Below are 14,910 nucleotides of genomic sequence, written 5' to 3' on the forward strand. Positions count from 1 at the left end.
AATAACCGTAGCGTTAGGCCTCATTTACCCAAGGAGAAGAGGGCCGTAGTTTGGAGACCCCTGATTTAAACAATAAAATCCCAACAAAAATTGGAATATTTAATTTTTTTATTTGGTTCTTTACCAAAAACTATACAAAAATTAAAAAAAAGTGTGACAATTTTTTGAGCCAATTTCTCAAATTGGCCAGACTGTGAAGGAGTTAATGAAAAAAAAAATTCAAATTTTTTAAGAACGCCCAAAGATGGTCAACAAATATACTAAAAAGCTGACGTTTACAGATTCGAAATATTTTCAAAAATAAAGAATTTACAGCACTCTAAAAAGAGTAGTCAAAATGACTGTTAAAAGCAAAATTCCAAATTCCAAAGCAATGTATTCTAGTTTTAACCTTTGACAAAATCAATGTAAGATAGATCCACATTTATTAATATCATTCCTTTCTTTTTTCTTACAGGAAAAATAAAATTCACAAACAAAATTGGTAGCAAACAAGGACGATCAACAACTCAATGTCAAAATGGCCTCCTGGAGAGCAGTTGTGGGCTATCGTTAGCTGGAATACAAGAAACTTAACCAGCGCAACAAAATACGAACAAACAAGTGCGGCTTCAATTCGCTGAAATTTATCCCAAAGTTCAGTGGAAAAAGTTACAGGACGATAGGCGAACGTCGCAGTTCGTGTGGTGTCGTGTTCGAGACAGAGACAGGCTTAGCCTAGGCACCAGTGGGAAGCATGGTGGAATCGGGCACCATCAGCCGGACGAGCCCGGGCTCGGCGTCGATCGTGGCCACCAGTGCTGGCGTCCGGAGCGGCATTCTGGAGACGCGGGTGCGCGGGGCCTGGTATCGGGTGTCGGTCAGCCTCGAGACGGAGTACATTTCGGTCAGTCTGGACGAAACCTGTGAACCGATCGACCATTCCACGACGCTAAACGGCACGCTAGGGTAAGTTTAAAAAACGAAGATGCTAGGATGCATCGTTTGTTACATACATTTGGGCGTAAATATTTACCAGCGATTTTGAAGGGAAAAATTAGAATAATCACAGTTCTGTGAAAGCACAATAACAGAAATATTCCTGTGTGCCTGCGGCTGCTATTGTTAAATCAATTTATGTCTCCCCCGTAGCAGTAATGGGTGAATTTATGTGCGGCCAGTAATTACCATTTAAAATGCAGTTTGAAACCGGACCGTGGCGGTATTTAAAATCGGTTTGAGTCGCGTTTCACATAATTTATCCGCCAGCACGGAGCACGATAATTGCTGCCATGCGTTCCCGATTGCAAAACCTTATTGGCTCCCACAACAATGGTTCCCACGAATCAGTTAAAGGGCCCGTCCGAGCGAGCCCGTTTTTGTAGTTTTTTTTTCCGCTGATCGTTTCAAATTTTCCGTTACTGCACACGGTGGTTGAAATTATCAGACATTACTTCTATCACGCGGTCGGTCAATTTCATCCATCAATGCCGTGTGATAAAGCGTGGTCCACACAGCAACCACCACCCACACAATGGTTGGTCGGTGCAACATCGGGTGGTTCGCATCCGCGTCCGTGGCTTTGATTGACTGATTGATATCAAATTTATTAATGTGGCCAACCGTATCGTCACGTTTTTGCTGGTCGTTTGCAAAACTTCGAGCGGCTGCTTGGATCGTTCTATGGCGGTCCAGTTGGCAATGACCAATGACGGGAAAGAGCGGGTGCAGCATTATGCTGACGTATGGTCAATTAAACTTGATTACGAAGATAAAAACCGATCGCGTTACGAGTGGTTTGATTTTTCCGTGACCTGAGGTGCGATTGTACTTTTTTTGTTATCCCAAATAGGAAAAGTGCGTAGGATAAATGATACGCGTTGTACGGATATGGCACAGGTTACGATCATTAATTTAACAGCAAATTTATTATTGAAATATACAGTTTATTCAACCGCGTGCAGGTTAAATATTAATTCAACAGATTTATAAAACGTGCGTTATTGATTGAAGGCATAAATAAAGCTTGGAAAACCCTTGGTTTTGACAGCTGTTCATTTTTGTAAAGGTGGAAAATCTATTCTTAATACATTTTCAACAATAGAACAACACGACACACATTGCCAAAAACTATGGAAAAATAACCTGACAAAAATGGGAAAAGAACCACGACGAATGTTTTGCGTTGCTTTTCCCCGCCATCATTCGATTTGCAGGATTGCATTTCGGTGGTCAATTCCGCTGGCTGTTTGCTCAAGGGAATGCCGCCCGGAAATGGAAAAATTAGAAGGCCACAGTATTGGACAGTTTTTTCCCACCCGACGTTCCGACGTACCAGTCGACGAGCAATATGTAGGCACGTCACCGTGACGCGTCGCTTGCTTCCGTCGTTTATCGTCGAGCAATCGGCGCAAATTGATGCCGCACTCGACACGATTTTGGGCAGAAGATCTTCGGCACCGGTTCGACGGATGCATCGGTGACGACGACGAGCCGTACCCGACGTTTTCCAATAAAGCTGATGAAAAACGCAAAATTGAGTGTTGTGTCGGGGTGCGGACTCGGGTGGGATGGCGTATAAAAATGGCCCCCAACATGGGGACACTTCCGTACGGTGAACCGTTTTGCGGAAACAAGTTTGGTTTAATTAATCCCGGTACGGGTGCCTCGAAAGCACACACATACACACACACAGCCAGCGAATGGTCCCCGTCAACGGCAGGGCGTTTTGTGAATGATATCTTCCGAACGTATCCGGTTCGTTGCAGGCCACCAAAAGGACCGCCGGGCAGGACCCGATTCCGGTCGACGTCTCACCAGCGAATGTCTGGTTTGGATGGAAAAACAAAGCAACAAAAAAAAAACGACGGGTTGAAAGGCAGTGTTTTGATTTCGCAATCCGAAAAGACGGACTGAGGTTCCGGGCACCTGACGTGAGCGTCCGGCCATCGTACGTAATGATTCGAAGCTTAGTTTAGTGGAAATGGTTTCGTTTTGTGATTACGTAGATTGCGGTCCGGGTGTATTGTGGAGTGAAATAATGTTTTTTTTTTATTTCTCTTCTTTTGCAACGCTCGATGTTGCGGGGACGTGTTCTGTGGTTTGACGGATTCGATCTGCAGCGTTCGTTGCATCACGTGTTGTGTTTGGCCAGGACCAATGCAATCAGTTTACCGATGGTCAATTTTGAATCGATTGTAGATGCGCTACACAAAATCTAAGGAAAATTTATACTCGAAATGATGTTTGATGGAAAACTGTGACAATGTTTAAATAAGCTTTAATCTAATAAACAGGAAAATAAAGAAGAAAATAAAATAGTACAAATGAGAGGAAAATTAAAAAAGAGGTAGTGTGGATAAAAGTTATTTTATTTTACTTGGTAAAAAAAACATGTAAAAAAACATGTTGGATGAATATATTTTTTATAAAAGTGGATGTTTGATCCTCTATATTGCCGCTTAGTTTTCATTCGAAAGTGTCATGCCAGCTCTCCGCTACTTTGCCGGGAAAACTGCCAACAAGTTTCTCCTAATCTTGTACCAAACGTTAAGGCCACGCCGAGAGATGAATTATGAAAGTAGGCGCCCCATAATGGCACGATAAAAGCATCCGTCCCCAGGTGCGCCCGCAAATGACCCAATAAACCACATCGATCCGAAGGCAGAAAAGCCTAGCAAAGTGGAAAGTGGGTCGATATTCTCTTCCCGACGGGGGGAAAAGGTGCAGCTATTTGGTTGGCGCATAAAGGAGGGCTTTAAGGAAAATTTTGCGAGGATTTTGGGCGCGATTTTCTTCTGCCGAGGTGCCGGAATTCGCCACCGGCGACTCATTTCTGGGTGCTGCTTGTGTAAGAAGTGAACAACTGCTGCCCGATGCCCGTTAAAAGCCGCCATCATTCTCACCGGCGCATGCGGTAAGCAATTAGGGGTGGCCATTTTCTAAACCACAAAGCTGCTCACACACCCACACATACATATACGCACCCTGGTATGACGTTTCCGGGGGGGTTCGGTTCCGTTCGTCGTTCGTCTTTATGGGAGCTTTTGAATGTTATTCTTTTTTCCACAACCTCCGAAAATGCACATCAGTTGGTTTTTATGAACGTTTGAAATGCTTTAAGAACCTCGAACGGCGATCGCTTAATAGGTTCCGAAGTGCGATGGCAAAATTGACTGCAATTCCTGGCCGGTTCGGGGGGCTTAGTCACGTGGCTCGAGAAACTTTCACAAGCTCGAATCGGGCGGAGGACGGCGGAATTGCAGGTAATTGAAACTAATGGGCGATAAAATGTGTGTGTGGGTGGTTTTTGGAAATTTTGCGTCAAATTTATTGCCGTTAGAAAGCCTACAAGAAAAGCGGATGGCGGAGGAAAAGGGCGAAAAGGTTCAAAGGCTTATGGCTATTTAATAGAAGCAATTAATGTGTCGGGATATTTTTTTTTATTGAAAATCGGAAACAATTGAAAATTTGTTCAATAAAAAGGTGGGTCATTAAATTAAAACAGGAACTTTTAATTTTTTGGTTTTTATATTACGAGGCTTGAAAACACGTTATGATCGTTAATCACATCACCATTGGAACGTTTTTTTTATCGCTAAGAAGACATTTCAAAACCAATTTCAGGTGTTTTTAGTTGTATTAAGGATATACTGTTTTTTTGTACAATACTTCATTGCTTCAATATAAACCGTAAGTTTGATGTTCATTTTTCTGTACACTACCTTATCAAATAACAAAACATAATACAGTCAGAAAAACAAGAATAACACCACTCAGATTTTTTGATATTTTGTAAATTACCATAAAATTTGAGGTTTTTCTCGTTTGGGATGATACTACATTCAGTTTCAAAACTTATTAATGTGGCCTATAAACATTTAAGCCGCATAATTTTTAAAAGAGAGCATCGAACAAAAAATAAATTACGATTTAATTAGTTTAAGAAAGCACGCAATTTTTAGTGGAAATAAGATCCCAAAATCAAAAACGCGTTCATACATTAAAAAAGGTAAAGTTTTAACCTATGTAAAGGAAAATGGGAAAAGTTCCTCCATCCAAAGGCTTTGGTGCGAAGCGCTTCTTGCTGCATGGAAAACAAACACGGAATGGAGCAGTATTTATCATATCAAGTCCAACACTGAAACTGCGAAGATAAGCATCTTGTCCCGAGACCAACCAAGACGATGCTACTTATGGCGGAATTAATTGAAAATGCTTAAGAACCATTACGCCACGAACGTCCACGAGCCGGAGTGCGATATTGCGCACGGAATTGAATTACGCATCCTTCTCCGAAGAATCTCGCTCGCCCAAATGGCGGCAGGAAGAGAAATATGCGGACCACGTCGTTCGCTTTTCGCGCGCACGTTGGCCGCCTACCCCCTAATTTGATTCAATAAACTGATGACGCAAGAAATACGGGTACCAGCAGCGGCCCGGCGCAGTTTCGCTCGTTCGCTCGAAACAACATCCAACGTCCAGCCGCCCGTCAGGAACAGCTCATTTACTTATAATCCACACTACAACCTAATCACGTTTTCATAGACTCGAGCCGGGGTGTGTGTGTGTGTGTTTTTGTGTGCTGTCACCAGTGGGTCCTTTTAGGTGGCACATTTTTTCCCCTCCCAATCACGTTGGTGGCACTTTCCACGACTAATTTCCATTCATCCTCGGTGTGGCAACCGTCCGGCAAGGAACTTCATATGTCGAACGACGAGCGAATGAGTATAAATGTTAATCAAGTGCACTATATGGCCGGGGAAAGATGTGAGCGCTTCGCATTCCTGAGTAGCGTGTGTTGAAGAGGGCCAATATGCTTGGCGGCCAATAATTCCTCTTGATTCTGCACGGTGAGCATTAGTGTGTAATATCGGTGGACATTTTTATCTTCTTTGTAGATTTTTTTCACCTTGAGTTTGTAGAAGTAAAGGGAAAAAATAAAACGGAATTTGTGAGATGTTTTCAAATTAATTTATGGCTCTGCAGGTAGCCTAACTTCAGGCGCAATTAATTCTTCCTTTTTGGACTCATATTTTCAAATGTACTCTCGTTGTTCGCGGGCGGCGGAGGTTGGGAGATGTTTATCCTGCCAAAGACTTGTGCTAAGCCTATTCGCCCATCTCAGGAGCTTGGGAATCTCGATAGCAAACGGTGCACAAACACACACACATCCAACGTTGCGCTCTCACGTGTGTAACGAGTGTTTGTGCCAGTTCGCCGCTAATCACGCATAATTTTCTACGGCTTGTTGGGAAACAGTCAACCCGGACCATCCTTCCATATAGTAAAACACACCCTCACGCACATGGGCACACATACGCACACTCATACCGTCCGTTTGCAGTACTAATTGAGCCGTAGCCATCAAGAAACAACGTCCTGGAAATGGCAGAATGAAAGGCAAAGGAGAGAGGGAGAAGTAGGGATTGGTGTTCATGGAAGAGAAAAGATTAATAAATAATTACCGTCACTAATCAATTTTCCACCCAAAGCAACACGTTTTGCGGGAAAATTAATTGAATAGAGCACGCCAGCGCCGGAAGAAGGCTCTTCCCTTGATCCCACCCGAGCGCGACTTTGCCGGACGGTTCGCGAGGGAAAATGCGAAATTCCATAACATATTTCATGCAGCCCCCGGTACCACCACTAACTTCCGCCATTCCGCCGCGACGCACGGTAAAGATTTTCCATCCCCATCCGTCGTACATTTCCCATGGTTTTATCAACCGTGGGACCCGCGTGACTTCGATCGATTTTCCTCGAGCGCTTGATCAACTATTTTCATCCCTCAGCCGGGGGAAAATTGAGATGATAAGGCTTACGTGGAAGGGAAGCATATGAAAAGCTGTGAAAAGGTTCCTCGAGCTTTTCATTGAAAGGAGTTAAGGCCGGTGCTTTTGTATTGGCTTCGTAATTTTGCAGATGAAGTGTGTTGTAAAAATACAAGACGCTTTCTTTTTCAGTTCTCTTGTTGACAGAATATAAAAGAGGCCCTAGAACAATAGAAAGAGCCATATTTGAAAATAAGAAACTTCAATCAAGAAATGAAAACTGTTGTGCAAACTATAAATTAGTAATAATCATTGCGATTAAGTAAATCTTTATAGTGTAAAGTTGAATGTTAATGTAAAGTAATAACAGTGTAATATGAGCAAGGAATTGAATGGCAAAAGTGCAGCTATCGCATCGCTTGATTTCCGGTGCTTGCGTGTGAACGGTTTCATTTTGTCACTAACATTATCACATGCTCCAAAGCATTTTGCAAACCAGTTCCGGGCATGTGAACCACCCTAAAATGCCACCCCCATTTTCTACCGATGTCGTTAATTTCCACTTTCACCACCAGGATACGATCACCCAACACCCAATTGGGATGTGCTGTGAGAAGTTTTCCAACCAAGGGGTAAACTTTGGTCCGGGGTTTTGCCACGCAGGAGGGATCCTTGAAACCCACGAAACGATAGCTTTCTTTGAAAGTTTTCTTTGCCGGATACGTGTGTGTGTGTGTGTGTATGTGCTTTCCACTGGGTTGAATTTTGGCAATTGAGACGTGGCAAACCACGGTTAGGTGAGAATGATCCGCGCATTAAAAGTGTTTTTGGGCAAGTTTGACCAAAACCGGGTTCCGGATCTAACGTTGTGTTGGCAGCTGACATTTACAAATGTGTGGAAAACTTCACTTTATTCGCCGTTGACTCTTGCAACTTAGCGACAGCAGAAAAAGGGGTATTAAAATAATTCCTTCCACTTTCTATTTGCAACTCTGGAAATATGTTTTAATTAAGTAATCAAAGCTTTATTGACTCATTATTTTAAGTTAGAAATTTTGTACTATTTTAAGAATTATTAACTAATAGCAAAAGTTGCCTCCAGGGAATCAAACAAACTCAACCTAAAAACACACTTTCGTAACTGTCCAGGTTGATGATAACGTTAGAAATCACGTGAATAACAAGTGGTGTAAATAGTAACCAAATCAAATGTGTTGATTGAAATGAATGGTTTAACTGTAAATTTGGATTTAATTAAATAGAATTGGTAAACTGAAATTCTATCACTTTGGACTGAACCTATTTAAGGTTCCAATATCAATCTGTTCCATCGTAGAAGACTCATCTGTTCTGAATGAGATCGTTGAATTGCGTTCGTTAGACGATTTATATTTCGGAGCAAATTCTTCTCCCAATCGCAATCGATGTATCTTTTAATGGGTTTTGGTGCGCTTGATTATGTCGATGTAGTCTTTCCACAATGCTTCTCCATCATATCCTCTGCACTGCACGTTCGGAAGTGTTGCCGCGATGAGGCAAACATTTCCAAAGACGTCTGCATTCTCACGTTAAAAATCTCATAAGGATCAAAATGGGTTTTTCTTGCACAAAAGATCTTGCGGTTTAAGTGGGTGAACTTTCGAGGCGAATGGGGTTACTTGGCAGAAGGCTCCCAGTAATCCTCCGGGCGATCCATTCAAATGGAACTGCATGAGGATGATGAACGGAATTGCGCGAGCTGATGCCCAAGAAATGCATCCTCTCTACCGCACATCTGATTTGAATTCTCGAAGGAAGGCGAACGAAGTTTTCGGTGTAATTGATGAAAACCATCTTCCGCGTTTGGTAATCGAATCCAACCAGATTGCGGAGTGCTTCGTTGCCGGCTTCCCTCATTGATTCATATTTGATCATGGGAACCGTTCAATCTTCGTCGTGGTGCGGTTCGGTTGGTTGTGGAGTTTATCAAAAGCACGTTGTGGGAATATGCTTGAGGCTTACAATTTGGAGCGAGTATCTTATAATTGAAACGAATGAAAGCAAAATCGATTTTTCCCACTGTTATACGTAGTTTGACTCAGGATTGGGAGGATTTATGAATTAAGATAAATCACTCTTCCATCTATTCACTGTTAAAATGTTTTCTTATCATTCGCTAACAATCAAGTAAAGTGTGATATTTCAAATCAAGCGTCACTTAATTAAAAATGCAACTGAAAAAGTTTAGAGCAAAGTATCATGGCCCAATAAAGGACCAACTTTCGCACACGGTATTATCCAACCACCTAGTGATGGCCCGGGGCGAGTTAGGAATGATAATTCCAATGGTTAGAACCGAGTCCGATTGTCTCGTCTCGGTCGGTCGGTTAGTTTCACCACCGTACGCATTCGACGCCATTTAATGGGGAGAAACTTTTCCGTGAAACACAATCCTTCCACTTGCTCGTACCGATTCTAATGAACACACACTCACATGCTCTCTTTTCCTCGCCCTTCCCCCTCGTACGCAGGAGCAACCACAGTGGCAACAATGGCTCGAACAATTCCTCCCAGCCGTCGTCGGCCGGCGCGTCCGGTCCGTCGATCCACTCGTCGGAAAATCTAAACGGTGCCACAACGCCCCTCACGGCCAACGGGAGCGTCAGCCTGCCGAACGGTGGCCCCGGCGGTGGCCCGGGCGGTGGTGGTGGTGGTGGGGCTGCCGGAGGCGTCGGTGGCGATAATTTCCTCAATAACAACAACAATGGTAGCGGCACCGGAACCACCACGAACACCACGACCACCAGCAGCAGCAACGGGAGCGGCGGGGGCATCACCAGCAACGGAACGAACGGCAACACACACAGCGGCGGTCCGGTTGGCACCAACAACAACCACAACAGCAACAACAACAGCATCGACAATGGCATCGCCGAGATCTGCGATGTGCCCGACTCGGTGGCGAACCAGAAGCGACACGTGAGTAGCCCGACCGGTTCCGGCTTTGTCGCCTGGAAAACATATGAACAGTCCGTTGTTAGTTTTTGTATTGTTTTTCGCCCATTTTTCCCGCGTGACCCAATAAAAGCACTCCCTATGCATCCCGACCGTACACATACACACGCGCGCTTCTGAAACCTCCTTTTTTCGGTTTGGGTCAACCAACTCGCTCGGTTTGCGTTGTTCTGGAAAAGCAACTCCCCTGCGGGATAGAAATAGAAAGTCCAACCAAATGGTAGCATAATTCACCACGTTTTGGGTAAGGAACGTTTTATGCTCAGTGCAGAACACTGATTTTACAGTCAATCGAGTTTCGACCGTAAATTGTTTAGTTCCTTAACCATGGGTTTGGTTTTTTGCGCCAAAAAGTATGCAATTGAGTTTGCACCGTTTTCAATCTCAAATCTTTTCAACTTGAGATACGATCATTTTCACTTTTCACATCATCACTATAAAATAAGATAGAATAGAATTCTTTTAAGCGGTTTTTCGTAGGAATTTAAATTCTTTTCTGTTGTAGGCAATGGATTAGGCATGTCTGAAAATGTTGGTTTGAGTATTGAAACTGTATGAACAGAATATCGCAAAATCATCAAAGTTGATTGCTTTCGTTAACACTAAAATCCAAATAGGTCCTAAATTTGATCCTAAAGCAACTTTCGATTTTAATATTTCGAAAACGGTAGAATATTTTTACAAAAAAAAGACCACTTCGTGAAATCCAAACCTACATCTACTTTTTTCAGTTCTACAGTTCCGAGAACCAACTTGACTATCCCTAGAATGCTTTTTAGGGGTCATTTTGACCCTTGGTTTTAAAATGCTATAACTTTACTATTTTTGAAGATTTTACAAACCCATAAACTTTTACTTTCTAGTATATTTGTTGACTATCCTGTGACGTTTTTGGTTTTTCGATGCATTTCTTCATCATTCCGTTTGCTCGATGTATAGCAAAAACGGTAGAAATTGAGTTTTTTTAGATTTTATTTATTCAAATGACGCCTTAAATTGGCTTCAAAGATCGAAAATAACGCTAATTCCCATAGTGACGTATCCCGCATAACGCTTCGAAATGCTCGCGTACGAAATAACGGAACAAAGCATAGGACGGAAACATCTTATGGAATATTTTAAAATCCACATTTTGAAGGTGGAAATTAAAAACGTCAAAAGATAGCCAACAAACATACTAAAAAGTAACAGCTTAGGGATTAGGATTTTTAAAATCTTCAAAAATAAAATATAAGTTATAGCGTTTTAGAAATAGGGATCAATGACCCCAAAAAAGCATTCGGACAAGATTCCAAAGCAATGTATTCTAGTGTTAACCCTTGACTTCCTGTTTCCTGGCATGAGCAAATAGAAGGAAACTAATTGTACCGCCTTTTCCCGCCTACTCCACAGGTGCGAGTCATCAAATCGGACAACAACGGTCTCGGCATTTCGATCAAGGGCGGGCGCGAGAACCGGATGCCGATACTGATCTCGAAAATCTTCCGCGGCATGGCGGCGGACAACGCGAAGGGTCTGTACGTCGGTGACGCCATCCTGTCGGTCAACGGCGAGGATTTGCGCGACGCGACGCACGAGGAGGCGGTGCGGGCACTGAAGCGGGCCGGACGTGTCGTCGATCTTGAAGGTAGGTGAACGCGCCGAGTACGAGCCGCCGGAACACCGGAACCGGGTGAAACCGAACGCTGGACCGACTGTCGGCTGTCGTCGTGGCCGGATTTCCCGTCCCGATCGGAAGTGGAAAACAAGTGATAGTCCGCTTTTGACACTGTTGCGTTGGTTTCAGCGTTGGGGTGTTTTACGTTGGTGTGAACAGCTTCTTATGCCTAAGCTGCTCAATTCTTGGTGACCAGACGGTGTTCCGTTTCTCTTCGATCGATTCCTTCAAGGTGTTCAAAGGAGAAGACCATTTGATTCGCTTAAAATTGAGTTTTTCGTAGATGAAAAATATAGGAAATATAATAAGGCTTACGATAGTTCAAACTTAAGTTAATGAACAACCATCGGATTTGGTTTACATAAGCAACATTTTTAAATTGATTTTTAACTTCAAAGGGAAATATTGCAAATTGGAAATACAACGACATTGAAAAAGTCTACATTTAGGCGCGTGATACCGACTCCACACCCTGCACACGCTTTTCTGCCTTTCCGAGGCATCGGGGAAATCACGCAGCACCTTCACCGCGAGCATTTGCTACACGAACGCATTTGCTTGCTCGGTTTCGTTTCCGGTTGGCATAAATACTGGCACGTAGCAAGAAAGCACCGAGCGGAAGTGGCAGTCGCCGGGCAACAAGCAATCGTTTGCTGCAAAACGTCATGTCCACGTCCTGGCTGGTTGCCACCGGTACACGCTGGCTGCTGTCTTCTGTCGCAAGCATACCAAAAACGCCACCAACCACAATAACTGACTGCCTTCAAGGAGCACACGGTTGAAGAAAAACCGTTACAATAGAACAAAACGCTGTCGGTTGTGGGGATAACGAAAAAAAAAACGAAGGATAAAGTAAAATGGCAATATAGAAACGTCATGCCAGCAGCAGCACGCAGCACCCGCACGTCGGTCACGCAACGAGGAGGAACCGCCAGAGATGACGCTGCACGAAAGAACTGACACTGAAATTGGATTTATGATTTATAAGACCGAACCATTGCCAGATGGAATACGCAATGAGTGCGCAATTGCTTGACGCAAAAACGCACCGGTTTTCGTGTGCTGTAACGCGAGCGTCAGCTCGGTGCGTTGTTTTCTTTTCGCATTTCCCACGTCACTTGGACGGAGCTTCCAGAGCGTTGTCCAAACAAGCGGGAAATCATGTGAGGAATAAAGCAGTTCCAATAGCGCAGGGAACCAAAAAAGAGAAAACAAACACAATCAAACCGACCAAAGCTCAATGAAGCTGCTGAGCGGTACAATCCAAAGTGTAACCATACGGAATATTAAAACAACACTGAAATGTCCCTCCGTCGCTGATTAAGGGATGGATTTTGCTGTTTGTTTTCATTCCGCTCTCGGTTGCTCTCGTACCGGGAACGGGGAAAAAGCGTGTGCATTCTTCACGTTCGCAAAGCTTGTCGTACGCTGCAGTCTTTCGCTTCCACCAATACGTCATCCGCACGCGCCGAACGTTTCGAGGGATGGCAAAGAAGCGGATCCAGTTTTATTGTTTGTGACAGTTTATTATGTTTTTTTTTCTTTTCGTTTACCGATCAGGTTTCATTGTTTGTCCTGCCATGTTAGGGAGCGCGCGTACGTGGTAGAAACAATGGTGGTAAATTAAAATATTGTTTGTTTGCCGTACGTGCCCCGGCATCTCATTAGGGGTGGGAAGAAAAGCAATGATTGTTTCCGATGGAGGCGCCTGGTGGTTCACTCTCAAAGGGAAAACTAAAACATATACTTCGATTGTTAAAGGTAACGTTTAATCAGTAGTGAGCCGGTACGATCGAAAGGAAGTTTTGTCGAACATTTTCATTATCCCATTGGCTCATTTATGAGCTCCATCGACTTTAATTTCTATTCGAGTGTCAATAAACATTGATAACTTGTTCACGCGATAGTAGAAGCCACTGAAAATGGTTTTGTTTTATTGCCAACGCGCCAGACTTTCCCCCAATCGGGTAGGCCTTTCGTCTGAAACACCCATCAAACTACAATTAAAGCCATCAAATCGGACCGTTAACATCGACCGCAAGTATTTAAATGCTGTCGTCCTGCTCGCACACCGCTAATTTTGATAAGAACATTTCATTTCCCACCAACCAAACCAAACCAAACCAACGCTAACCGAGACGCTGGTACGCGACCGAGCAAAATTAAAATGTCGCCAGAATTGAAACATTAATTTGCGGTTTGGGAACGTGTTGGCACTTTCGGAAAGCGCGAGGGGGGGGGGGGGGGGGGGGGGGGGACGCACGAAGCAGTGTCTTGAGGAGCTCAACAGTTAGCCGCAGACGTGACCAAATGTTCTGCCCACCATTTGACAACGGGTGGCCCCGGACCGTAATAAATTTGCTGGCTCGAAATTAACCGCAAGCACCTTCTTCTTTTAAACGTTACGGTGGAGAAAGATAAAGAAAGCGAGAGGGGTGGATTTTTGCTGTTGGGTAGGCTAGAATTCTTCTTAAGGTGTTGAGATTTGGATCGCAAAGGCTCGTAACAATCAAGCGATCTGAAGAAAATACCAACAGCAAATTGGGCTATAGAATTTTAATGCAGTTGGAATTATTTTTGTTGCCACAAACATTTTATCTTTTTAAGAGCATCACCAACATTTCAAAACTCAAGTAGCCTTTAAACAAGTTATACACGAACCACATACACTGAAAACAAGTAACATGTAACGTCTTACATTTGAGTAGAATGTAAGCATCTAGATACAAATAACATCAACCAACATCATTGATATAATGAAAACATTTCTTAAGTCCATTTACTGTTAAGAAAAGTGTTGTACCATTTTGGTTGAAACGAAATTTGAAAATGTTGTTTAACATATTCGCCCCAAAAACGTTTTCATTTTTACATTTTAATTTTTCTTAATTTGTATAAGTATGAATATATTCTATACCAATTTAGCGGGTTATTAAAATCAAATAGGGAAAACCTGGGTTTTAAATAATTGCTTTTTACAACATAGATGGTTTTATTAATCACTTATTAATCCAGTCCGTCTATTTGACGTCATTTATATATTTTAAAAGCATTTTACTTTTTGTATGTTTTCTTTAAAAAATTAAAATCATTTAAAAAAGTTGAGTTGTTTTCAAGAAAAGTTTGTGTGACCAAATTATCTGACTATTCAAATTGCATCAAAATGTGTCACTCAGAATTGATGTATTATTTTTTTCCTCTGCGACTTTTCACATTGAATCTTGCTGTTGGAGGAAAACTTGTATAACTTTTAAAGAAAAACTAGGATAATAAGAGAGAGCCAAATGTTCCACTTGCTGTTGCTGCTTACTCTATTCAGTTATAAAGCAGTTATTTATGCTTTAAATTCCATCCTTTCGGTGCGTTTGTAATCACTACGATATGTCAAAAAAATATTTTTAAAACTTGTATTTCTTTGAGCAGGGACTTAGCCTTCACCATCATGTAACGACCTTAAACAGATATTTTAGGTAAAATCAACAACTATTTAAAATTGTTTTAATATTT

General features: G+C 42.7%; 1 protein-coding gene across 1 annotated transcript in view; it reads left to right on the forward strand.

Moving 5' to 3' along the window:
* The first annotated feature begins 736 nt into the window (after window positions 1–736).
* The window catches only part of LOC131287467 (beta-1-syntrophin), a 67,770-nt gene continuing 53,596 nt past the window's right edge, over window positions 737–14,910 (forward strand). Inside the window, exons 1-3 of the mRNA XM_058316516.1 lie at window positions 737–948; window positions 9,263–9,710; window positions 11,139–11,373. Coding sequence (XP_058172499.1) covers window positions 737–948; window positions 9,263–9,710; window positions 11,139–11,373 — 895 coding nt within the window. The remainder of the gene's footprint in view (window positions 949–9,262; window positions 9,711–11,138; window positions 11,374–14,910) is intronic.

This window comes from Anopheles ziemanni, chromosome 3 (genome assembly GCF_943734765.1).
Source record: "Anopheles ziemanni chromosome 3, idAnoZiCoDA_A2_x.2, whole genome shotgun sequence".
NCBI lineage: Eukaryota > Metazoa > Arthropoda > Insecta > Diptera > Culicidae > Anopheles > Anopheles ziemanni.